Below are 27691 nucleotides of genomic sequence, written 5' to 3'. Positions count from 1 at the left end.
CTTAAAAATCATTAAGATGAGAATTAAAATCTTTAAAATATATATTGATATTATATATATATATATATATATATATATATATATATATCAAAGCACACTCTCAATAAAACTTCTTTAATACTATATCTATGAGATGCTAGGACATATACATAACATTGCATAATTGCACTACCATGGATTAGGTCTTGGCAATAAATAAAGGCAATATTTTTTTTTGATAGAATTAGAGAACAAGACTTATCAAAAGCTACCAGCTAAATCAATTGACAAGAAGATTGTAACTCTTTGCCATTAATCAAAGATATTATCAATGTATAAAAGGATATACATATTTTTTTTCTAATAATATTCAAATAATGATAGTTGATGCAAAAATGAATACAATCATCATTCTTCTCTACCAAAACAATAGACAAAGCTCAAAAAAAAAGAAGGTTGGCCATGCTTTATAAGGATAAATTTCATCCATTAGTTTAAATTACAAAAGAGCCTTAATTAAAAATTATTTTTTATTTGTGATATGAAATAAAAGAAGGAAGAATATATATATATATATATATATATATATATATATATATATATATATATATATATATATATATAGATATTGCCAAGAATAAGAATTTGATGAAAGAAAATAAACAAGCAAGATAATCTCAAAGAAGTATGAAAAAATAGAAATAAAGAAATATGTATATTAAAAAGAAACAAGAATGGCTATTTCCAAAAGATAAAAAAACTAAAGACTTCTTGAAATTAGATTAGAAGCAAGAAAAGAATTGAAAAGAGTGAAAAACACTTCACTCTTATTTCTTTATATACTACCTATCTAAGAATTATGTAATAATGTTCTATAAAACTTTCAAAATGTGTTGATTTTAAATGACACATATTTTAACTTACAAGGCAAGTTTTCTATATGAATGCTACATAGGTAGTTTGTTTTGTAGGATACCAATATGTGTATGTAAGTCCCACCAATTGTCATCGACATACATATTTATTCTAATATTTATTTATATGATTAAGTACAAGTAAGTAAAAATAGATTTATTTCATAATATTTTTTAGAGATACTTTTTAGATGCTTCAAAAATGTTGCTTTGACTTTACATGTATTTATGGTTGATTAATAGATTAGAAAATTGGTTAATAAGTTAATCACATGTTAATAGCTTGTGAAATATGCTAACTAAATGACACACATATAGAAAACTTATCTTGCAAGTTAAGATATGTATCTTACAAAGTCAACATATTTTGGAGGTTATACAGGACATCACTATATAGCTTCTAATTAAGAGTATATATAGAGGCAAGAGTGAAGCCTTTTTTTACTCTTGTCAATGCCTTTCTAGTCATTAGTCTTATTTCAAGACTTTTTACTCTTCTAGTCTTTGGCAATAACCATTCTAGTTTAAATATTCTACCTTCTTTAGTAATTTTTTAGTCTTTTTGAGTGACATAAGAGTGTGTTGAAGATTTTTTTTTTTTTTTTTTTTTTTTTTTAAGATTCATATCCTTGATAGTTTAACAAGAGTCTTAACTCATTGTTCTTATCTTGTTTTATAAGCAAATAGATTACTTTACTTCTATTGCTATGTTTTGAAGTTTGCGAATTAACCACTTTTAAACAAATTATTTAGTTTTCTAATAGTGATTTTTTTATTAAAAAGAGTGGATTATCCATCTTTATAGAAATTTTCATTTGATATCAGAAGTTTTAAATTATCTTCTTTTAATTTCACTTATGAATTTATTAAGTTATTTGAAATAGAAGGAAAAATCATAGATGCTATATTTGGTGGAAGTAAGAATAGATTTGTAACTATTGCACATCTTCACAAATTGTCAACACTCTTAAAGTAGAAATTTCATCTATTACCAATGCCAACCATAGAAACACTAATCCTATGCATATGGAAGAAGTTTAGAATCTACATCACGAAGTTGTGCAATTGAAGAAAGTAAGTAAATCGATTTCATAACTAAATCTAAAAAGTTTTACTTATATAAATATAATTGAGATACAAATTAGTATACTCAATATGTTTGATAGAATGAGATCAAAATTTTGAGGATTTTTAATATAAATCAAGCTCTATATAAGATTGCATCTCTTCTAATATCTTGATAGATTTACTCAAGTTGGATTTGTAGGCTTACTTCCATCTGGAAGTATTCTTTCTTGGTTTGTACCATTAATGAAAAAAGATTCATAATTCTTTTATGATTTGATTTTATTTCTAAAATTATATATGGTTATATTTAAAAATAGTAATAAAAAATAGAAATCAAACTCTTATTTTTACGACAAGGATTATAGTTAGCTATCAAATATGCTACTGAATTCCAAAACCTTACTTGCGATATGGACTGGAATAACAAAACCATTACTAATCAATTTTAATATGTGTTGAAGAATAACGTCAAAGATTTGTTATTGATAATGCCAAAAGTAACATCTTTAAAATAATTTATCACTCAAGCTATTAAATATAATAATTAATTATTTGAAAGGCATCAAGAATAAAAACTTGGTTGGAGAAAAGTAGGCCAAGTTATGATGGTAGCTCCTAAGTTTTCAAAAACTTATTTATCAAGGCCAAAATCAATTTAAATTGATACGATATTTTTTAAATCCTTTACTAAGTAAGAAAAGATTTAATATTATTAAGAAGATTTATACTAATATTATAGAGAAGCTAAGTATATTACTCAATATTATCCAAAGAAGCAATGTAATGACAAAATGAAGAGCACAATTGCCAAAAAAGATAATGTGTCAATAAATGAGTTTTTTTGCTACAATATGGACTATATGACTGAAATCATATATGATACATAGTAAAGGTCTTATTCTCTCGTTAGATCCCTCATCTTGTTTTACAATAGATACATATTTAGGACGTAAAAATCACAAAGTCTTTATATTATTAGATTCAAGAGCCTTAATCTCTTTTATAGACAAAAACTTTGTCAAGAAACAAAAAATATCTTTAGCTAAAAGAACTAAATCCATATATGTAGAAATTAGAGATGGTCATTCATTCTCTTTTGGAGATGTTACTCATGAAAATTTTCTTTTAGATGTAGCAATTAAAGTTCATAATATTATACTAATATTTAATGTGATAAGATCTTTTTTTAATCCAATTATTTTAGGATTATTATATTTAAAAAAATATAATCCTTAAATAGATTGGATTTTTCATAATCTTAATTTTTTTTATAGTTTAATCCAAAATTTTGATCGTGAAGTAGAAATAGATAAGCCTAATATATCTAAATCTTTATTGATATGTGCAAGAGTTTTTATGCATGTCACAAAAGAAATGTCATCTTTTGCTAAATATGCTACGTCCATTTTTTATGGTGAAAGGATGTCAAATGATAATCCTAGCTAGTATCAAGATTTTTAGGATATTTTTGAAAAGAAGAATGTAGATATTTTTCTAGAGCATTGATCCTATGATTGTTCAATCAATCTTCAAGAAAGAGCTCAACTACCATTTAAATTGATCTATAATTTATTGTAAAATGACTTGGTTGTATTAAAAGAATATATTGACGAAAAATCTCTAATACAAGTTCCTATCTTATTTGTAGAAAAAAAAGATGGATTTGTATAGATGTGCATAGACTATTGCAGCCTTAACAAAATCACCATCAAGAATAGGTATTTCTTACTTTTGATTTCAAGACTTCTTAATCAACTCAATCAAACAAAGATCTATATAAATAGACCTACAAAGAGCATACAATATGGTCTACATCAAAGAACGAGATGAGTCAAAGATTGCTTTTCAAATTAAATATAGATATTTTGAATATAATATCATGTCTTTTGGAGTCACAAATGTACCAACTTCTTTTCAATATTTCATGAATGATGTCTTTTGTGATTTTTTTGATGATTTTTTTATTTATTATTTAAATAATATTTTAATCTATTCTAAAAATATAAAAAAATATGAATTTTATGTTTATTATATATTATAAAAATTTAGAAATATAGGATTATATGCCAAGATAAAAAAGTATGTATTCTATACTATTCAAGTTGATTTATTAAGATACATCATTTCCAACAAATGATTAATAATAGATTCTAAGAAAGTCCAGACTATCATGAATTAGAAGGTCCCAAAAATAATTCAAAATGTGTAATACTTTTTGGAATTTTCTAATTATTACTAAATCTTCATCAAAGATTTTTTTCAAATTGTGGCTCCTCTTATATGCTTGACATTTAAAGACAAACTTATGTAAAGCAAAGAAGCTGAAACATCTTTTAAAGACTTAAAGATAACATTTATTTTTGTATCAAATTTATATTATGTCAATTTTTCTAAAGCATTCTTTGTAGAAATAGATGCATCAAACTTTACTATGAATGTCATTTTATCACAAATAGGAGTAGATGATAAGCTCTATTTAATTATTTTTTATTTCAAGAACTTTTCAGCAATTGAGATTAACTACAAGATCTACAATAAAGACCTTCTTGTAATTGTATATTCACTTTAAGAATGGCATCATTATTTAAAAGGTGCTTCTAGTAAAATTACCATATATATGGATTATAAGAATCTCAAGTACTTCATGTCGGCATCTAATTTGAATCATTGCTAAGTCCATTAAAATATGCCTTTATTAAGATTTGATTTCAAGATCACTTATAGACTCAAAAAACAATAAGGTTTATCAAATGCCCCTTCTAATCATTCTTATCTTAATCTAAAGAAGAAATACAGCTTTTCATTAATAAAGATTTAAAAAATAAATAAATAAATTAGAGCATTTTTATCTTTGAGCAATAAAATTAGTATTTAATATTGATTCAACTTTATTGAGCAAATTTAATCAAATATACATTAAGTTCCTTTTATTTTTGATATTAAGAATAATTCTTTTAAGTCTTATGATACTTCCAAGTTTTAGTTCAAGAATTATCTACTTTATTTTGAAAAACAATTATATATTTCAAAAAATAAAGCAAGATTACATGTTCTTTAAGCTTGTCATGATTTTTTAGCAATTGGATATTTTTGATACAATAAGGCTTTAGAGCTAATATCAAAAGATTTTAAGTGGCCTTAAATGTAGAAAGCAATTAAAAACTTTTTACAAGCATGTGATATATTTTTAAGATCAAAAACTCTTCATCATCGACCTTATGAATTTTTCCAACCATTACCAATTTTGAAATAATTATGGTCTTTTGTTTCTATAGATTTTATTATAAATCTTTTATTTTTGGATTTAAATGATTCTATATTTGTGATAGTAGATTATTTTATGAAGTTGGCATATTTTGTATCATGTAAAAAATCTATCACATGTAAAGAAATGGCTAAATTTTTTCTTGATAAGATCTATTGCTATTATGGATTATTTAAAAATATTATATAAAATAATAGGACTCAATTTGTATTAAGATTCTACAAAATCTTTTTCAAGATTCTAAAGATAGATATAAAGCTTTTTTTGACTTTTCATCTTCAAACTAATGAGCAAATGGAATAGCTAAATAAAGTTTTGGAGTAATATTTGAGATCTATCATCAACTATTATTAAGTAGATTGGATAAGTCTTTTGCCATTAATAGAGTTTGTCTATAATAACTTGATATACTCTTCTATTCAATATATAAATTAATATTTTTTCAATTATGATTATCATCTATAATTTGATTCTTTTCATTTTTCAAAACTTAATAATCTATCACAGACATATATATTTATCTCAATAGTAATTTAAATAATTAAGTAAAAGTAGGTAAATATAGAATAATTTCATAAAGTCTTCTAGAAGAGCTTCCTAGAAGCTTTATATATACGGTTTTGACTTTAGATGTGCTTATAGGTTAGAAACTTGGCCAAAAAGCTAACCATGTATTAATAGCTTGTAGAACAAATTATCTCTATGTAGTAGCTTGTAGAACAAGCCAACTACGTGGCACATATATAAATAACTTGCCTTACAAGATAAGACATGTGGCTAGCAAAGTCAACACATGTTGGAGGTCCTATAAGACATTGCCATATAGCTCTTAACTAGATATTATGTATGGAGGCAAGAGTGAAGCCTTCTTCACTCTTGCCAATGCCTTTCTAGTTTTAGTCTTGTTTCAAGACTTTCTAGTCTTCTTATTTGTGGTAATAGCCATTTTAGTAAATATTACATCACATTTTGATTGACATTTTAGTTCTCTTCAGTAATAGAAGAGTGTATTGAGGATTCTCTTTCTTCGAGATTCATATCCTTGACAGTTTGACAAGAGTGCTAACATATTATTTTTGTCTTATTTTAAAAGTGAGTGAATTACCTCACTTCTATTGTTTTGTTTCAAAGGTTGCGAACTATCCACCTTTAAATAAAAAACCTTGTTTTTTAACATTAATCATTTCTTTAAAGAGAGTGGATTATCTCTCTTTGTCGGATTTATTTTTAAAGGTTATGGATTACCTTCCTCTAATTTAACTTTTGAATTCATTTGAGTTGTCTATGGAAAGAAAGATTATGGATGCTACTGTTTATAGAAGTGAGAATAGATTTGCAACCATGGCAGATCTTCATGAGCTTGTCAATACTCTAAGAGTGGAAATCTCACGTATTTCTAATAAGAATCATGGAAGTACTATGCCTACGCCTATGAAAAAAGTTTAGAGTTTGCAGCAAGAAAGAATCAAGTAGATCAACATCACAACAAAATTCAAGGAGTTTTGCTTCTACAAGTATGATAAAGATAAGCATTAGTATGCTTGAGAATTTTGATGGAACAAGATCAAAATTTCAAGGATTTTTGCAACAAATCAAGCTCTATCTAAGATTGCATCCTTTCCAATATCCTGATGGATTTACCCAAGTCAGATTTATATGCGCACTACTATCAGGAAGTGTTCTCTCTTGGTTTGCACCTTTAATGGAAAAAGATTCATGACTCCTTTATGATTTGAATTCATTCCTAGAAGTGTTTACAGCCATATTTGGAGAAAGTGATCAAGAACAAGTAGCAAAGACCAAGCTTTTATCCTTATAGCAAAGATCACAATCAGCTACTATATATGCTGCCGAATTCCAAAACCTTGCTTGCAATGTGGACTAGAATGACAAATCACTTATCAACCAATTTTAATATGAATTGAAGGATAGCATCAAAGATTTGTTATTAACAATATCAAAAGTAGAATCTTTGGAATAATTTATTACTGAAGCCATTGCATGCAATAATTATTTATTTAAAAGGTGTCAAGAACAAAGATTTGGTTGGAGAGGAATAAGTAAAGTAATGGCGGCAGCTTCCAAGTTTTTTGAAACATATTCGTTAAAGCTGAAATCAATGCAAATTGATATGATATGTTTTAAACATCTCATGAAATAGAAAAAGACTCGACGTTGCTAAGAGGGGTTGTGTTTATATTATAGAGAAGCTAAGCACATTGCTCAACATTGTCCAAAGAAGCAACGCAATTACAAAATGAGGAGCACAATTACCAAAGAAGATAATGTGGCAAAAAATGAGTTTTTTCAGCTACAATAGGGACCATGTGGCTAGAATCATGTGCAACACCTAATAAAGGTCCTATCCTCTCCTCAAATCCCTCATCTTATTTTATAATAGAAGTATATTTAGGACATAATAATCACAAAGTCTTTGCCTTGTTAGATTCAAGAGCCTCAGCATGTTTTATAGATGAAGATTTTGCTAAGAATCAAAAAATACCTTTAGTGAAGAAAATTATATCAGTACATTTAGAAGTCATAGATGGTCGTTCATTGTCTTTTGGAAATGTTATCCATGAAACTATTCTTTTAGATGTAGCAATTAAAGATCATAACAACATAGTAGTATTTAATGTAATAAAATCTCCCTCTAATCTAATTATTATAGGATTATCATGGCTAGAAAAACATAATCTTCTAATAGATTAGATTTCTTGTAAACTTAATTTTTATGATAGTATAATCCAAGATCACGTACATAAATCCAATACGTCCAAACCTTTACTAATAGGTGCAAAAGCTTTCATGCATGGTACAAAAGAAGGATCATCTTTTGATATATATGCTACATCCATTTCTAATGGTGGAACAACGTGGAGTGGTATTCCTAACCAATATCAAGAATTCCAAGATGTTTTTGAAAAGAAAAATGCAGATATTGTCTCCGAGCATCGACCTTATGATTATTTAATTGATTTATAAGAAAAAACTCAACCACCATTTGGACCAATCTATAGCTTATCGCAGAATGAGTTGGCTGCATTAAAGGAGTACATTGATGAAAATTTGGCAAAGAACTTCATATGCCATTCTAAATCTCCAGCTGGAGCTTCTATCTTATTTGTAAAGAAAAAAGACAGATCTTTGCAAATGTATGTGGATTATTGACAATTCAACAAGATCACCATCAATAATAGTTATCATTTGCTTTTGATTTCAAGACTTCTTGACCAACTCAATCAAGCAAAGAACTATCCTAAAATAGATCTACGAGGAGAATACAACTTAATTTGTATTAAAGAATGAGATGAATGGAAGACTGCTTTTTGAACTAGATATGGACATTTTGAATACAATGTCATGCCTTTTGGACTCACAAATGCACGAGCCGCTTTTCAACATCTTATGAATGATGTTTTTTGAGAATTTTTAGATGATTTTGTTGTTTCATATTTAGATGACATTCTAATCTACTCTAAGAATAGAAAAGAACATGAGCTTCATGTTTGTTACGTGTTACAAAAACTTAGAGATGTAAGATTATATGCAAAGTTAGAAAAGTGTATATTCCACACTATTAAAGTTGACTTTTTAGGATACATCATTTCCAACGAAGGCCTTATGATGGATTCCAAGAAGGTTCAAACTATTATAGATTAGAGGATTCCAAAAACACTATGAGATGTGCAATGCTTTTTGAGCTTTGCTAATTACTATCAAATCTTCATCAAGAATTTTTCTCAAGTTGTAGCTCCACTTATACGTTTGACTTGTAAAAAAAAAATTAAGTGGAATAAAGAAACAGAAGCATGATTTGATGCTTTAAAGAAGGAGTTTATTCTTGCACCAATATTATATTGTGTTGACTTCTCCAAGGCATTTTTTATGGAAACAGATGCGTCAACTTTTGCTATAGGTGCCGTGTTGTTACAAATGGGAACAGATGAAAAATTCCACCGAATAGCTTTTTATTTGAAGAAATTTTCAGCAATTGTGATTAATTATGAGATCCATGATAAAGAGCTCCTTATAATCGTAGATTCATTTCAAGAATAGCATCCTTATCTAGAAGGCACCTCAAGTCCAATTAACGTGTATACAAATCATAAAAACCTCAGGTACTTCATATTAGCATGTGTCTTGAATTATCGTGAAGCACATTGGAGTACCAACAATTAATGGAATCAACTCAAGAGCTTTTATTTGTGGACTTACTAGATGAGACATTGCGATTTTTACAACCTTCAAGACGACAAAATCGAGATGAAGATCCTCAAGAACAACATGTCCTTCTCAAATAGATGGCAAGATACAACATATTTGATATGTCGACCTTAGAAGAGACTCCTGATGTTTAGTAATTTTATTAAAAGTAGAAAAAACTTTGAACAGTGTTTTAAATGTTTTATTTGAAGGAAGTTATGAAGGCCTCAACAATGACCAAATAAAAGGGTGGTCTTTTTACCATGGTATGGGACAAAGATCGGAGTATGTAGCAAATATAATTTGCCACATCTTGGACTTCCTCAATACATGAAAATTGCTCCTTGTAGAACTCGTCTCTAGAAAGGAGGGGGGAGATAATGTCATGGACATATATATTTACTTCAATAGTTACTTATATGATTTAGAAGAAGTAAGTAAAGATAGAATAATTTCATAAAGTCTTCTAGAGGAGCTTTCTAGAAGCTTTATAGGTACGGTTTTGACTTTAGATGTACTTGTAGGTTAGAAACTTGGCTAAAAAGCTAACCATGTATTGATAGCTTGTGGAATAAGTTATCTCCGTATAGTAGCTTGTAGAACAAGCCAACTATGTGGTGTATATATAGATAACTTGTCTTGCAAGATAAGACATGTAGCTAGCAAAGTCAATACATGTTGGAGGTCCTATAGGACATCGCCACATAGCTTTTGGTTAGATAGTATATATGGAAGCAAGAGTGAAGCCTTCTTCACTCTTATCAATGCATTCTTAGTCATTAATCTTATTCCAAGACTTTCAAGTCTTCTTGTCTTCTACAATAACCATTCTTGTTTAATAATATATCATTTTTTATTGACTTTTTATTTCTTTTTAGTGACACTAGAGTGCATTGAGGATTTTCTTTCTTTGAGATTCATGTCCTTGACATAGTCATATGGTAGAAGATTTGGAGAATTGTTTGTAAAAGCTATATACAATAATAAAGGTATAGTTAAAAGAAACTTAAGAATGAAAAAAATCAATGTAGATGCCTATTACAAGGAATAACTATAATTCAAAGTAGATGAAAAGGTATGATTACTTTGTCACAATATCAAGACTATTCATCTTTGCAACAAATTGGACTATTGTAGGCTTTAAACTTTTTTTATTAGTAAACAAGACAATCCTATTGCTTATTGATTACATCTACCAAAGTCTATGAAGATCCATCTTGTATTCTATGTGTCTCTTCTTCAGCCATATAAGATAATGAATATTTTAATAAGAAGAAAAATACCTCTTCTTCTTATAGAAATGGATAATAATCAAGAATTCGAGGTAGAAGAAGTCTTCAATTCAAGGTGGTACGAAAATAGATTGAACTATTTTATTCATTGGTATAAATATGATATTAATGAACATACATAGGAGGCAGCAAATAATCTTGTAAATACAATAAAGAAGGTTGAAGCTTTTCATCAACAACAGCCATAAAAATGAAGATAAGGAATAGTAAATATTTGCTATAAAAGAAACAAGATAAAAAATAGCATTCTATTTTATACTCTTATTTATAATTTTTGTAATGCTTGAAAGATGAGAAACCAACAAGCAACAAATTCAACTGAAAAGTTATCACTTACAAACTTAATTGGCTAAAATATTATAATTTTTACAACCTTCAAGACTATGCAATTGAAATAAAGATCTTCAAAAATAACATTTCCTTCTTTAAATAAATAGCAAGCTACAATGTATTTGATATCACAACCTTGGAAGAGACTTCCAATGTTTGGTGATTTTATTAGAAGTAGAAACACTTCCTGACTATATTTCAAATGTTTTATTTAAAGAGAGTTAGAAAGGCCTCAACAACAATCAAATAAGAAGGTAGTCTTTTTGCCCTGATATGAGACATTATTGGTAGCTGAGAAGACCTATCAATCATCTTCAAAGAAAACAAAGATTAGAGTATGTGACAAATACAATTTGTTGCATCTTGGATTTTTTCAATATATGATGATTGCTCTTCATGGAATTTGTTTCTAGAAGGGAAGATAATATCATAAAAATACATAATTATTTTAATATTTACTTATATGATAAAGTAGAAGTATATAAATATAGATTTATTCTAGAATATTTGCTTGAAATGCTACTTAGAAGCTTTATAGACATTCCTTTGACTTCACATGTGTTTATCATTAATTGGTAGGTTAGAAATTTGGTCAATAAGTTAATCACATGATGATAGCTTATGAGACAAGTTAACTATATGGCGCACATACAAAAAACTTACTTTGTAAGTTAAGATATATGTCTTGCAAAGTCAATATATTTTAGAGGTCTTATAAGATATTATAACATAGTTCTTAGTTAAGAGTATATATGGAAGTAAGAACAAAGCCTTCTTTATTCTTGTCAATGTTTTTCTAGTCTTTAGTCTCATTTCAAGACTTTCTAGTCTTTAGTCTCATTACAAGACTTTCTAGTCTTTTTATCTTTGGGAATAGCCAATCTAGTTGAATATTCTACCTTCTTTGATAATTTCTTAGTCTTTTTGAGAAATACAAGAATATATTGAGGATTTTATTTTTTAAGATTCATGTGCTTGAAACCAATGCATCTTAATTGATGAATTGATTAAAAATATAATTCTAAGTCATTTCATTATACAAATATTAAGATTAAAGAGTCTTTTTTATTATTTAAGTATTTATTAGAATTAAAAAGTATTTATAAGCTACAAAAGTCTCATTAAAAGAAAAATTATGAAAATGGAGTCTTAATAAGTCTTCAAAGAAATTATCTTAGTTAATTTGATATTTTTACTTATTATTAAGTATTAAAGATTATTTATTGAAATCAATATTTTTATTGACTTTTCATCTACATGTATTACTTATAAAAATTCAATCAATGATTAAGTAGTAGTATTTTGAAGAAGTATAAAGAGAATTTTATGTCTTTTTAGCTATTATAAAAAAATAGGATTTTTATTAGATTTAAATTTATTTTATTACTATAAAAAACTACCAAGGTAAAAAAATATAATCTTAAATAGATATTAGTATTATAAAATTATTATATGATTTTAAAGTTTTATTTAGAATTTATTTAGAATTTTTATAGAAGATTTTAAGACATTAGTAAAAGTATGTTTTATCACCTTGGAAGCCATTATAATAAGATAGAAAAAGATTTGAAGGCCGTATAAGATTTTTAGGCTATTTTGATATTTTTAAATACTGTGGTGAAATCAAAAATGTAAAATTATGAATTTTATTAGTAAAAAATAGGACGACTAATAGCTAGTCTATTCTTTAGTAAAAAAGAAGTGCACAAGTACCATATGAAATGTAGCACATTGAATAGAGTAAGGAAGATAAGACTAAGGCCTTGTGGCTTCTTTCAACAATCCATATGCACTACTTGTGAGCCTTGGTGAGGCTCAAAGTCTTGATTTTTGGAGCAAGTTATTCTTAGAGTAAAAATTATTCACTTAATTTTTTTATTATTTATATTCTATCTTTAACCTATCATAAATTATTTATGATAATTTAGATTTATATATTTTTTATGTCATTAGAAAGGAAAAAAAATAATTTTTTTAAAATATATTTTTTATTTTTTAATTTTAGTTTTTATTTGATGAAATTGTAGTAAACAGATTGTGGCTAGTTTTTTAGTGTATAATTATTTGATTGCAATTGTTTCACTTAGTTTGTGTTACTCTTCTTTGTTCTTGTTTCTTACTACTTCTACTTTAGACCACCAATTACAAATAACTAAGGCTATTTTATAATTTGAATTGAGGGATGAATATTATCCTCACAATATAACATGTGGTTAACTTGTTGACTAAGTTTGTAACCTTTCAATCATCTATAAACACATGTAAAGTCAAAGCATTATTAATGAAGCTTTTAAAAAGCTTTTTTAAAAGATATTATTAAATTAATATATTTTTATTCACTTCTATCTATTTATATTATCTAAAAAATAAATATAATAAATATATATCTCTAGCATTATCTTGTCTTCTAGAGACAAGTTCTTCAAAGAGCGATGATCATATAATGAGGAAGTTTAAGATGTGGCAAATTAAATATGCTATATATTCTTATTTTTATTTTTTTCAAAGATAATTGATGGATCTTTCAACCATTAGAAATTTTTCATTTTAAAAAAGGAAGATTATCCTATTATTTGATCATTATTGAGACCTTCATAACTTCTTTCAAATAAAATATTTATAACACTATTAGAAGTTGTTTCTAACTCCAATAAAACCACTAAAAAATAACACTCTTTTTTTAGATTATGATATCAAATGCATTATATTTTACCATCTATTCAAGAAAAAATATGTTGTATTTGAAGATCTTCATCCCTATTACATCGTCTTGAAAGTTATGATAATTGTAATGTCTCATTTGATAAGTTAGCAAATAATGGCTCTTAAATTGAATCTGCTAGCTATTGATTCTCCATCTCTTTAATGCCATAATTGCATAGAAACTACTAATAAGGATAAAAGTTAGAATGCAATCTTTCTTAAATTATGTTCTTTTTATAACAAAGATTTATTATCTTTTATTTTGATTTTGATAGATATTATTGATGAAAAGCTTTGACCTTCTCTACTGCATTTGTAAGATTTTTTACTATCTCTTATGTATATTTATTAATATTATATCTATGCCAATGAATAAGATATTTCAACCTAAGTCGGTGCCACCTCAAGTCTAAGACTTCTTCTACCTCAATTTCTTGATAATTATCCATTTCTATAAGAGACGATAGTATTTGTCTTCTTACTGGAATATCTATTATCTTATATGGCTCCAAAAGAGATACATGAAATATAGGATGGATTTTCATACACTCCAGTAGATGTAATTGGTAAGCTACTAGATTGACTTATTCACAAATAGAAAATGGTCCAAGTCTATAGTAATCCAACTTGTCATAAAGAAAAAATAGTTTTAATATTACAACAAAGTAACCATATCTTATCATCAATGTAGAAATGAGGTTGTTCCTTGCAATAGGCATCTATATTATTTATTTATTTATTTATTTTTCTTGAGTTTCTTTTAGTTATGCCTTCACTTTTGTATCTAACTAAGATAAATGATTTATCAAATCTTTTGCCACAAGATTATCAACTTTTGAAAAGCCAAAAGCATTAAGTTGTAGATAATAATCATAATTAGCAAAGAAAGGTGTTTGTTGCATAGAAAAACTTATCATGTAATTATAAGCAAATTATACCAATAAAAAAAGAGTTGTCTAATCATCTTATTGATAGTTGATGGTATACCTCAAATATTGCTCTAGAATTTGATTTATATACTTTTTTTGTCTATATGTTTAAGGATGGAAAATCAAAAAGAATTTTATATCTACATTTAAAATCTTGAAAAGTATTCTCTAAAATCTTGATACAAATTGAATTCTCCTATCCAATTTAATATTCCTAGGCAATCCATAATAGTAATAAATATTATCAAGAAAAATCTTGATATTTTTTTACTAATAATAAAACTTATACATAATACAAAATATACCATCTTGGTAAAATAATCTATTATTACAAATATAGAGTCATAAAAACCTAAAACTAGAAGTTCTATAATAAAATTCATAGAAATAAAAAGACCATAGTTGTTCTAGAATGGATAATGGCTAAAGAAGTCCATAAGATTGATGACAAGGAGTTTTTAATCTTGAGCAAATATCTCACGATTGTACAAAGTTTTTATTTCCTTTTACTATTGAAGCCACCAAAAATCCTTGGATATTAGCTTCAAAGTCTTATAGTACACAAAATATCTTTTTGCTAGAAAGTCGTGACAAGCTTGAAGAATACATAATCAAACTTCACCTTTTAGAACATACAAGTATTCTTTAAAATATAGAAGATTGTTCTTCAATTTAAACTTAGATGTATCATAATACTTTGAAGGATTTTCTTTAATATCACAAATAAGAGGATCAAAAGATATATTGGAATAAACTTGCTTAATGAAAGTTAAATCAACAATTAGTATTGATTTCATTGCTTGAAGATGAAGTTGCTTTAGCTTCAAAAGAATTTTCTATTGTTAATTAAAACTAGCATTTTCTTTCTTTTGTACAAAGTAAGATTATTTTAGAAGTGTATTTAACAAATCTTTTTTTTTTTTTTTTATTAATAAGTGATCTTGAATTGGAATCTTTACAAGGACATGCTTCAATAAGCTTGGTGATGATTCAAAATACGTCTTGATATAAAATACTCAAAGTTATTGTGATCTGTATACATAATTACTAGACTAAGAATTTCTTGTAAATAGTGGTATCATTTTAAAAATAAATCCATGATTGTAAAAATTTCTTTGTCATGAATCTTGTATTTGGTCTCAATTTCTGAAAAAAAATTGGAATGAAAAGCTATTAAGTGAAGTTTATCATTTATTTCTATTTATAATAATATGGTATCCAAAGAAAAGTTTGATGTGTTTGTTTCCATAAAAAATGGCTTAGAAAAGTCAATGTAATATAAGATTGGTGCAGAAACAAAGATTGTCTTCAAAACTTCAAATGTTGCTTTTGTTTCTTTATTCTATTGAAGTTTGTCTTTACAAGTAAAATATGTAAATGGAGTTGTAACTTAAGAGAAGTCCTTGATAAAAATCTGATAGTAGTTAGCAAATCTCAAAAAGCATTGGACATCTCTTATCATTTTTGAAATCTTTCAATTCATAATAATTTGAATTTTTTAGAATCCATTATAATTCCATCATTTGAAATGATATATTATAAGAATTCAACTTGAGTATTATAAAATATATTTTTTTTATCTGGGTATAGAGTCTAACATCTTTTAATTTTTATAATACATGACAAACATGAAGTTTATATTTTATTGTATTTTTAAAATAGACTAAGATGCCATCTAAATAATAAATAATAAAATCATCTTAAAACTCTCAAAAGACATCATTTTTTAGATATCAAAAATATACTAGTAAATTTTATAAGTCCAAAAGAAATGACATTATATTTAAAATATCTATACCTTGTTTGAAACTTAGTCTATCATTTATCTCTTGTTTTAATGCATATTAGATTGTATGCCCTTTGTAGATCTATTTTTGTATAGATCTTAGCTTAATTCAACTAATTAAGAAGTCTAGATATTAAAGATAGGAGATGTGTATTCTTGATAGTGATCTTGTTGGATTTTTAATAATTGACACACATCCACAATGATCTATATTTTTTTTTTTCACAAATAAAATTGAAACTTTTATTAGAGATTTGGAATGATGTATGAAGTTCTTGGTTAGATTCTTATCAATATATTCTTTGAGTTCAATCAACTCATTTTGTGATAAATTGTAGATTGGTCGAAATGGCAATTGTGCTCTTTTTTGAAGGTTAATTGAATAATCATAGGAATAATGTTTCAAAAGAGTATTTGCATTCTTCTTCTCAAATACATCTTTAAAATCTTGATATTTTCTAGGAATGTCATTTGAAGTCTTTCCACTATTAAAAATAAGTGCAGCATAAATGACACAAGATAATCATTCTTTTATAGCATACAAGAGAGTTCTTGCATCTACAAATATAAGTTTGGTTGTACTAAACTTATGAATTTTTACTTGATTAACTACACCCATAATTATACCTTCAACAAAATCAAGACTACAAAAAATCCAATCAACTTAAGGATTGTACTTTTTTAACGACAATAAATCAAATATGATTGAATTAAAAAAAGATTTAATGATATTAAATACTACAAAGCTACTATGACCATTAGTTAATTTTTTAATAAATTTTTCATCTAAAAAATAAGTTGAGATTCCTAAATCTAGCAAAGTAGAGGCTTTGTGATGTTTAGGTCCTAAATTAACATCTATTGTAAAATAAAGAGAGGATTTTGAGGAAAAAATATGATCTTTATTAGGAATTATATAAGGTTCTAACTTCCTAGTCCTTATTGTAATTAGATAAATTTGTTTTCTAACATACTATCTTCTTTGATAGTTGTACTTCTCAATTTATGATTGCATTGTTCTTTTGGATAATATTGAGTACTAAGCTTTGATTCTTCATAATATAAATACAATCTTTTTTGATGAAGATAAGTCTTTTCTTGCTCAATATGAAGTTTGAAATATATTACATTAATTTACATATTCTCTACTTTCAAAGATATGTATTGAGAAGACATTGATATTGCCATTGAATTGTAATAATATTGAGGCCTATTTATGCAATTCTCAAATCAAAATTCAAAAAGTTGATTATCACAATTTACAACAAAATCAATTACTTGACTCAATATTTGAAGATCAGTTAAACTAAACATCAATTTCTTTATTTCATATTATAATCCATAAAAAAAAATTAGTTAATGAGTATAGCATCATTGCACTTGATATTAATCACAAGTTTTTTAAATTATAAAATATATAATTTTATAAATTGATTTTTTATTATAAAATATAGATCTTATTTGTTGAAATACAAATTATATGATTTTTTTTTATATATAAATCAAAATTCTACCAAAAAAGCTTTTAAATTGTCCAATATTGGATCATGTTATTTAAAAAAAGATAAAAACTATGATAATGTAGAATCAAAAAATAGAGTTATAATAAACTTGACTTGTAATCTTAGAGTTGGATAGCTTTGGAATTGAAGTTCAATTATTAATTGTACTTGATTGATGAATCTTTGAAACTTTGATCTTGTACCATTAAACTTCTCAAGTAAGATAATTTTTGATTCTCTAGTGTTTGAATGGTGTTCTTCTATAAAAAAAAATGAATATAATTTGGTGAAAATATTGAAGTAGCTTCAATCATTTCTATATCTCTACTTTCTATCATTCTTATTTTTTCTTGTAGTCATAAATTGAATTAATACATTGCAAGGATTATTTCTCTCAATTGTTCTTGTATTTATTTCATTTCATTTTTTATTTCAATAAGCTTTGCACACTTAGAAAAAAAAGACATGTCTAATATTACTCAAGATGAATAAAAAAAAAAAAAACTTGAAAATAAAGAAAATACTAAAAATAATATCAATTTGAAAGAAGATAATCCACAATTTCTAATATGCTTATATTTTATTAAAAAAAAGATAATAATTTACTTTTAATTAAGAAAAGACAAAGCTTTGATACTATAAGTGCACTTTTATCAATCTATTGAGGACAAGAACTCAATGAAAGTAAATAAGCAAGTAAGACTTTTTCAAAGCAATATGAAAAAATAGAAATAAAGAAGTATATATATTAAAAAAAAATAGAATGGCTATTGCCAAAAGATAAGAAAATTAGGAATTTCTTCAAACTAGTTTAGAAGTAAAAAAAATAATTAAGAAGAGTGAAAAAAGCCTTATTCTTGCTTCTATATATACTATCTACCTAAGAGCAATGTAGCGACATTCTATAGAACATCCAAAAGATGTTGACTTTGCGCAATATGTATCTTAACTTGCAATATAAGTTTTCTATATATATGCCACATAATTAGCTTGTTCTGCAAGCACCAACATGTGTAGCATGTGATTAACTTGTTGATTAAATTTCTAACCTATCAATTAACTACAAACACACATAAAATCAAAACAATGTCTATAAAACTTCTTGCAAACTTTCTTAAAAAGTATTGTGAAATTAATTTATTTTTATCTACTTCTACCTATTTATATTACCTAAATAAGAATTACACTAAATATATGTTTAAGACATCTGTTTACTAAGTTTTCATGAATATAAAAAATAAAAATAAAAAATAAAAAATAAATTTTTAAAAAGATATTTTTTTATCTTTTTAATGGTATAAGAAATATATAAATTTTAATTATTATGAATAATTTATAAAAACTTAAATATATCAAGTAAATAAATAATTAATTAAATAAAGTTATTTTATTTCAAAAATAACTTGATTATAGATGAAGGATTTGAGCCTCACCAAAGCTCATGTATAGTGTATTTTTGGTTGCTAAGAGAGGCCACGAGGTCTTAGCCTTATCCTACTAATTACATTCAATGTTCTATACTTCATATGAAACTTGTGCATCTCTCTTCCTACAAGGACTAAATTAATTACTGGTCCTCCTATTTTGTGATAGTAAAATTAATATTTTTGCATTTTTGAGTCTACCATGGTATTAAAAAATATCTAATTAATTTTATTAACTTATATGGCCTTCAAATATTGCTCTATTTCTTCATAATGGCTCCAAAGGTTGTAAAAACTTAATTTTATCAAAGTTTTGAAAAAAAATCTAAAAATTCCTTAAAAATTCTAAAAACATTCTGAAAAAAATTATGATATTTTTATAATAATATAAAATTAAATCCATACATTCCGATTTTTTTATTTTTTATAATAATAAAATAAATTAAAATCAATTAAAAATCCTATTTCTAAAATAAATAATTAAAAAAATACGCAATTCTTTCTCATGCTTCTTTTAATTATTAACTAATATTTATAGTTTTTAGTAATATACATAGGTAGAAAGCTAATGTAGAAATATTTTGTAATTAAATAATTAAAACCTATATTTTTAATAATTCTATCAATTGAGATATATTAATAGGACTCACACACTTGCATTATAATATAACATGAAATCTTACTTGAAAATGCATCAAGCTCTTAATTGTAGAAGGTAAATAAAAAATGCAACAATAAGATCCTATCAAGTTTGATAGAATCCTAAATAAATTCTAAGTAATCTTTAATAATCTTAATCAAACTTTAATCAATTCAAAAAAAATTAAAAAAAATTTCAAAAGAAATATAAAGAAGTCATAAATTAACTTCAAAGAAAAATAATAAAAAAATCCTAAAGACATAAAAAAATAAAAACTTTACAGAAATAAAAATAATCTTTTAAAAATATTAAAAATAAATTTTTTAAATAAATCCTAAATAAATCTTAGGTAAATTTCAATAAAATCTTCATATAGTTCTAAACAAATCCTAATGAAACTCTAAGAATCCTAAAAAATCTTAATAAGATCATAAATAAAACTTAAACAAAATCTTAATCAAATTCTAAATTGTAGACGAAATCTTAATCAAATCATAATCAAATCTTAATCAAATCTTAGACCAAAATTTAATTAGATCTTAAATAAATCTTAAATACTAATTAAATCATAATTAAATATTAATCAAATCTTTAAAAAATTTAAGAAAATCCTAATTAAATATTAATCAATTATTATAGCTATTTTAAAATTTCAAAAAATATTAATTAAATTTTTGATCTTGACTCAAATTTCACTCAAATTTCAATCCACTTACAATTAACAAGCATGCAAAGTTTAAGAAGAATCAAACTCACTCATTGAAAGAAAAGCTTCTAAAACCTCTTGGATGATGGTTGCCATCCTTCTCCAACTTGAATGTTGATCTTTCAATGATGATTTCTTTTTACTCAATCATTCAATTACTTCAAAGTTTGACTAATGTGTAGATTGCTAACTCTAAATAGCTCTTATCAATTTTTGCTTCAATCAAATAAGCAAATGTTGCAAGATCATGAAATTCCTTACTAACCTTAGGTTTCAATTATTTGAGACCATAATCCACAAAAAAATTTATAACCTTCAATCTAACCACTTGATTATTATTAAATATTTTATATACATTTGAAACAAGTACAATGACAAGTTGACAAATTTTTACCTATAAATATGATACAACATTCACAAAAACATCAAATTTGTAAACTTATTTTTATTTTTCAAAATCTAAATCCATTTAGTACAACTTTTACTTTGGAAATCTCTCAAAACCCCAATACACCTCCAAATCACATGAAATCAACTTTTTAAAATCTTTTTACAAATCTTCTTCCAAATTCTACTCTCTAATCAATCAAAGAACCTTATAGTCACGATATTTGCATGGTTTTGTGCTTCTAGATCTGATTTTGACCTTGGTTTACAATTTGTCATGTCCGGATGTGAAGAATTGATATCACACCATCTCAAAATGGTTTCCTTGACTCAAAAATCCTCTTAGTTTTTTGTCACTTGAATTACTATCTTTGTTTAAATTAGCAAATTTTAATTTATCTCAATCCAATCTTGGATCAACAATACTTGCAATTAAAATTTTGCTAGCTTGCAACAAACACTATTTTGTCCATTTGAAAGATAGTATAATATACTTGTGTGACAATCTAGACGGTGCAATAGAATTAAAGTGCCTTCAACCCCAGTAGATATGGTAGAATTCTACAAACCAATAGAATTCAATTGTTTCTATAGAATTATTAAAGAACAAGCTAACTTGATTAGTTTTTAAAAAGAAAACTTGATTGTAAGTTGTAGAACCGCCATGTAATTTGAAAAAAAACTCTTTATTCAAAAATGACACATGAAAATTATATAATCAATTCCAAGGAATCTCTCTAGTAATAGCTTGATGGATCTATAAGAAAAAAATAAGACTTTATGGAAACCCATCAAAATTAAAAACAAGATTAGTTGCTCAACACTTCTAGCCAACATAAGAGATAGACTTTGATAAAGTCTTTGTACTTGTAGCCAAGTAAAAAACTATGAAATTAATAGTATTACTTTTTGCTAGCAATAATTAGCAACTTATTTATCATAGAATTGATGGATGGATTTCAAGACTCTACTACAATTGATAAAGTATATAGATTGAAAAAGACCATGTATTTTTCAAAAAATAAATTATCCAATTTCATAAAAAATAAAAAATAAATATCACTGTAATACAAGATATCAACTTGATGGAGAATAATCTACAACCTATAGCCTAGAAGATGCAACATTAACTTTTGTAAGAAGAAATATATATATATATATATATATATATATATTATACAATTTAAGTCAAAATGCAAAGTTCCAATTGTTTAAATTTTTAACAAAAATGTTGAGGATTTGTCACAAGAACCCCTAGGTTAAGCAATATCAAAAACATAAATCAAATGATCAAAAATAAAGGCACTAGATTTTAAATAAAACAAAACAACATTTAGAGTGCTCCCTAATTTTTGTTAGCAATATATGTTTGTGTTTTGACCACTACATCTTACAAAAGCTCTTGGTAATGATTTAAGAGGTCTGAAATACGTAAACAATCTAAAAGAAAAAAATTGAGAAAGTTCAGCAAGCCTATAAGGAAAATTAGGTGGTTCTAGAAAGTTTGTAAATAGTACTGTCTTAAATTATATTCATAATCTTCTAGGAGCTTCGAAAATATCTTCCAGACGCTTGTGGAAGATTATGAAAAGTTTTTCAAAATTACTAATCAACCATAAAAGGTTCTAGAATTTAGTGGAAAGTTCAAAATACAACCTTCAAAACATAAATGGCGAATTTAGAAATGAAAGTTGATTAAAAAGTTTCCAAAGTTTTAGAACAATTACAAAGCATCAATGATAGTGAGTAGGGTTCTGTCCTATGATGGAGAGTAGTTCACTTTCAGTGTCATACATAACAACTCCCTGGCTACTCACAGGACATGCATGCAGAGTTCCACGCTATCTTTTAAGCCTACTAAAACACAGAGTAATCAAAGTCACTGGACTATGCATACAATCAGTCTAGAGAAACCTAAGGTAAATATCAGACCTACGACCTTCCCTGTCAACAGACCTGCAGATTTTTACACTTCTTTCCTAGCGTTTGAAGCTCAAAAAGCAACAGACACAGTATAAAAGTTCTCATGTAGCTATTACGTCATACTGCGCTAAAAAAAAGTAGAAAAAGGTTTTTAAGGAAAGTTGACGAACACCAAGGAAGTTGGCACTCATACTAGACCTAAACAAATCTGAAGAAAAGGATAACCTGGCGACACCCCAACATGCTAACACGAGCATGGTGAGATGGTCACGTCAAACTACAGTCATATAGCCTCGTAATACAGCTGCACAAACCAATTTTACACTACAAAGGAACCGAGTCGTCTTCCTCATCGCGATCCGCTTCTGCATCTTCCATGTCAACCTCTTCATCGCTCGACGAGTCCTCAGGATCCTCCTGAGCCAGGAGTAAGCTAGCCACAGTTATGTTTCCCAAGAATGTATTCAGTATCCGGTTTCGACGTAGTACTCGGCTAGCTCTTAACTGCCTAATACGTTCCGCAAAAGTCATCCAAGTCCCTGAGGCTGTCTCTCCTTCAGACACCAAACTTTTATTGGCTACATCACTGCCAGCATCGCTCTCCTTGTATCTTCCTCTATACTCTAAACAAAATTTGGGAGGCTCCCCAGTACGAGAAATACTGAAAGCAGCAAGTGGCCATCCCACCACGCTCACATGACATATGCTGTAGGCAGCGTCGAGTTAATCAGCAGGTCAGTACAAAGATTATTTTAGAGGAAATACGTGCGTATCAACACAGAAAGGAGGCTTAGAAGACACCAGGCAAACTACTGAGCGGTGGACACTGATAAACGAGATGCACACATACCAAATGTAGTAAAGTTGATCCATTTGCTGGGTCTGAACACGACCCAGAAGTTCCACTTGAAGAACGCCTCCAATGCATACGACAGGTCGTGGCAACTTAAATACTTGCATTGAGTCCACCTTCACCCCACGACCAAAATAACCATTCTGAGCTCGAAAGCATCTTTTCACATAAAACAAGATGAAAAACATACTATACCACTTATAATCACATTATTCTGAAAACATGTTTTTAAGATCTAAATAGTCCCTACGTCATCAAATCTCCAACCGGGTGTGAGGGTAAAAACCTGTTCCATGTTGAACTTAGGTGATTCATACGTCCACACATAATCCTTCGAATTTCCAGAATGGCAGTCAGTCTTTGACATGCTTTCGTAGCCAAGACGGATCCGCACATTCATAGCGGAATATATGGGCTGCCCGATTTGGAAAAAAGCTTTAACAAAGATGACAATAACACATGCTTTCAGTAGAATATAGACGTGATGTGTGAGTGAATTCCTAACAACTTAAACATCAAAAGATTTGAGACTAAAAACCAACAAAATGAACCGCATGTAAATCGCTATACTAAGTAGCAAGAAACAGACAGGCAAATTTCACAGTACCTTGAAAGGGCCGAATGCGGACTTCATGAACCACACATAGCTGCGACAGTAGATTGTAGGTAAGAGTTTCTGGACAATTAACATCTCGCTGACCGGTACTCGACCAATAGGATGGTGTTTGCTCATCAGAGTAGCGGGGTCTAGGATATAAAGTCTGAACTATACTCTCCTCAGGATTGTTGTCTGTACTTGAAGCACTAACCGCCTCACGAATGCAAGTTTTATCAGACATGGGCTCATTTCTGAGTTCTCGAAATAGATATCGATATATACGCTCATCCCTCTCCAGATTAGCATTGAAAGATGAGCCACTAGAGCCAGCTCCATATAAATCCCTCGGTTGGTCTAGCTCAACGAACTCGGCGACCTCCTCGAATAACTTCACCTCAGGAAACTCTTTCAAACAGAGTCCTTTCCACAACCGACCTTCCAGAACTGTATGTTGAAACACCATTAGGTTCATAAGAATTTAGTGTGCAAAGAACACATATCTTGCCTAAATTAAATATTTCAACATTGGATAATATTGAATATTGACCCAGCTTTTCCTTGCTCCCCAACGTAGAGTCCAAGAAGTAAATTAACAAGGAAATCATCGTCTAAATATATACATGGTTCCGCAAAATGCTCCCCATTACGAACAGCGATTTAACTGATTTGCCCCACGGGATACTCGAATGAATAATTGGCATTTATGGGGCAGTTTCTCTCTATAGTTTGACTCGTCATCTTCCACAGCAAAGATTCACAACAATGCAAGGGCCTGATTGGCCGCTATCATCTCACCTTAATTGAGATTCACATGATTGTGTGCCCATTAGTGTCCACAAAAAGAATACTGCAGGAGAATAAGAACCCACGGGGATAAAGCAACTACAGTGACGTATGCAACGCTTGCTTACACAACCAGTGCAACAGAGGACGACTTGAGAAGCTAGCTATTTGCAATGAAGAAATCATGATGGCGACCACTTAAAGAAGATAGCTCCCTGACATCCACTGCACCTATAACCTTCGGAATCGAACTTTAGCTTCTAAAAATCTACAAGAACGCCATTAAGAGCCCAATTGCCCTAAACCTGACGCAGATACGAACCTCAACCATGCCCTTAAGAAGTACCTGCGATAAATTCACCTATCGAAAGTATTACAATTGGTGAGTAACGCCATCTACACTTGATCCATTAGCTTAAAGGAAAGGATCCAACAAGATGTGCAATCAAAAGTGTAGCTCCGCAGTCTTATGAAAGACTACGGATTCCAGATTCGAACAGTGGAGAAAACTTGGCAAATAGTAATCAGGACGACGAAGGTTCCTTCTAAACTCATGCACCACGCCAATCCCGAAATTGAGCAAGTAATGGATCTTATCAGGTACAGCATGGTGTCTGTGTGTTTGTGTGTGTGTGAGAGAGAGAGAAAGAGAGGTAGAGCTGTAGAGATAGAGAGGGAGGCACACACACACAAAAACAAAACACAAACAAAGACCAAAAGGGATTAATGCAACGGACCAAAACGACGCCAAGAGCGGCAGACACCAGTGGCGTTGGCGATGTCCTGCATCGTGTCCAAATAGTGGAGCACGTGAATAACCGTATCATCGTTCAACTTCCTCATCAAGTCGCCTCGTCCTTCTAATGTCCCGTCTCCGATCCCCTCCATCTTTGTTCCGTCTTACCTCACCCCCCGCCTGTAACCATCACCACACCAAATCCACATCATTGAAATCATCTGCACAGCACAACATCGCTTCTCCGATTGAACTTCATAAATTCCGTATTCTTAGCTCTAACAACTGGCACAACCTCGGCCGCTCGACCGCAACCAGAAATCAAAAACAACACCAACTTTCTAAATTCCATTAGAAATTTTAAATCACCACCGCCTGAGATCTTCACATCTACGCATCTTCCTTCGTCGCAGTCACTGCACTGACCTGCACAACCATAAAACGGCGATGAAGTCGGAAACCACTTTCACTTGAAGCGCATCATCGCTTCTAACCCTAATAATGCTCGTCGTATCGTATTGCTTTTGCGGTTAAGCCTCCTAGCGCCGAGCTTCTTCAATCACAGCAACACATTCCTCCAAGCCAACACAAGGAATTCTACCTGTCATTACCAGTGTCCTCCTCGCAACCAGATGGAAGGTAAAGAAAGCAAGAGTTTCCGGTAGTGCCGCGACCAGGAAAGCTGTTCTGTTCCGGTAATCTCCTCCCCGCACCAGATGAGTCTTGCATCGTCACCCTTATTGGACGAGTCTTTCACCTCAACGCCGGGCCCCGCTACGTCACCTTTGATCCACCCCAAGCGCTCAGTTTACAACTCACGCCAAACGGATTGTGGAGTTACAGCATCGGGGTCATAGGCATACTTACTTTGCACACTTAGATCCACCGTTTGCTTCTCATCTGAAGCCGAGTCTTCACCTTCTCATCATGCTCGGTGATTTGGATTCCTACACTTTCCACAGACGTCGATAACCTAGTCCCTGATAACCAAAAAGATGTCAACACAACACGATAAAACATTAAAAAAAAAGTATATATATATATATATATATCTGTTGTCGTTACGGTCCAATTTCAGCCTCCAGTTTCACAATCACGCTTATTATTACCTTCGTATTCTTACTTAGAGCGGTTTCTCTATCAAACCACTGCAAATTAAGACGGCTCCGAGCCACGAATTCAATTCCTGACCTGCTAATGTCTTCGCCGCCTCGACATTTCAACTACTAGCCAGATACGAGCGCAACACAATCCCATGTCCAGCACAGCAACACTAGGAATCCTGAATGCGATGATGTGAGATTGAATCGTAGGCAAGAAAATGGTGCGACCCTACCACGGGTATAAGGGGGGGAGGGACAGAATGGGGATTGGCCCTAGCGCTATGACCGAGCGGGAATAGGTGAGTCGACGTGTCCACGCCTGGGGTTCCCACTTGTGTTCGCAAGTCCCGTCCCGTCCTGTCCCGTGCCCCCTCCAGCGCTGTGCATGGGGGCTAGGCTGGGCTGGGCTGGGCTGGGCTGAGGTCCCACCCCCCCGGCACCTAACCCATGCCGGTGCGGTGGCCCCCCGGGGACCGACTCGTCCTCCTGGCTCCGCCCCATCCTCAGTATCATCAGCATCATCACCATCCATGTATCGATGGATGGATGGGGATGGATGGATTG

The 27691-nt window shown here is 29.1% G+C and overlaps 1 protein-coding gene across 6 annotated transcripts; it reads right to left on the bottom strand.

Moving 5' to 3' along the window:
• Positions 1-22808: 22808 nt before the first annotated feature.
• On the bottom strand, positions 22809-27356 carry LOC112294693 (F-box protein At4g00755). 6 transcript variants are annotated; one of them, XM_090243748.1, is made up of 8 exons: positions 27216-27356; positions 26892-27004; positions 26451-26807; positions 26026-26204; positions 24515-24949; positions 24194-24342; positions 23905-24023; positions 22809-23760 (listed from the first exon to the last, which is right to left on the bottom strand). In XM_090243748.1, exons 4-8 carry the CDS (start codon positions 26174-26176, stop codon positions 23379-23381), a joined length of 1236 nt encoding a protein of 411 aa, XP_090099874.1. In that variant the 5' UTR covers positions 26177-26204; positions 26451-26807; positions 26892-27004; positions 27216-27356; the 3' UTR covers positions 22809-23378. The 6 variants fall into 6 exon arrangements, with proteins under 6 accessions (XP_090099874.1, XP_090099875.1, XP_090099876.1 ...); XM_090243749.1 differs by having other exon boundaries at positions 26626-26807; XM_090243750.1 differs by having other exon boundaries at positions 26626-26807; positions 27134-27249.
• Between the last annotated feature and the right edge of the window lie 335 nt (positions 27357-27691).

The sequence above is a fragment of the Physcomitrium patens genome, chromosome 17, assembly GCF_059467195.1.
Source record: "Physcomitrium patens ecotype Gransden chromosome 17, ASM5946719v1, whole genome shotgun sequence".
NCBI classification, from domain to species: Eukaryota; Viridiplantae; Streptophyta; class Bryopsida; order Funariales; family Funariaceae; genus Physcomitrium; species Physcomitrium patens.
The sequence above is the reverse complement of the archived record's forward strand: the minus strand, read 5'-3'. Positions and strand labels throughout refer to the sequence as shown.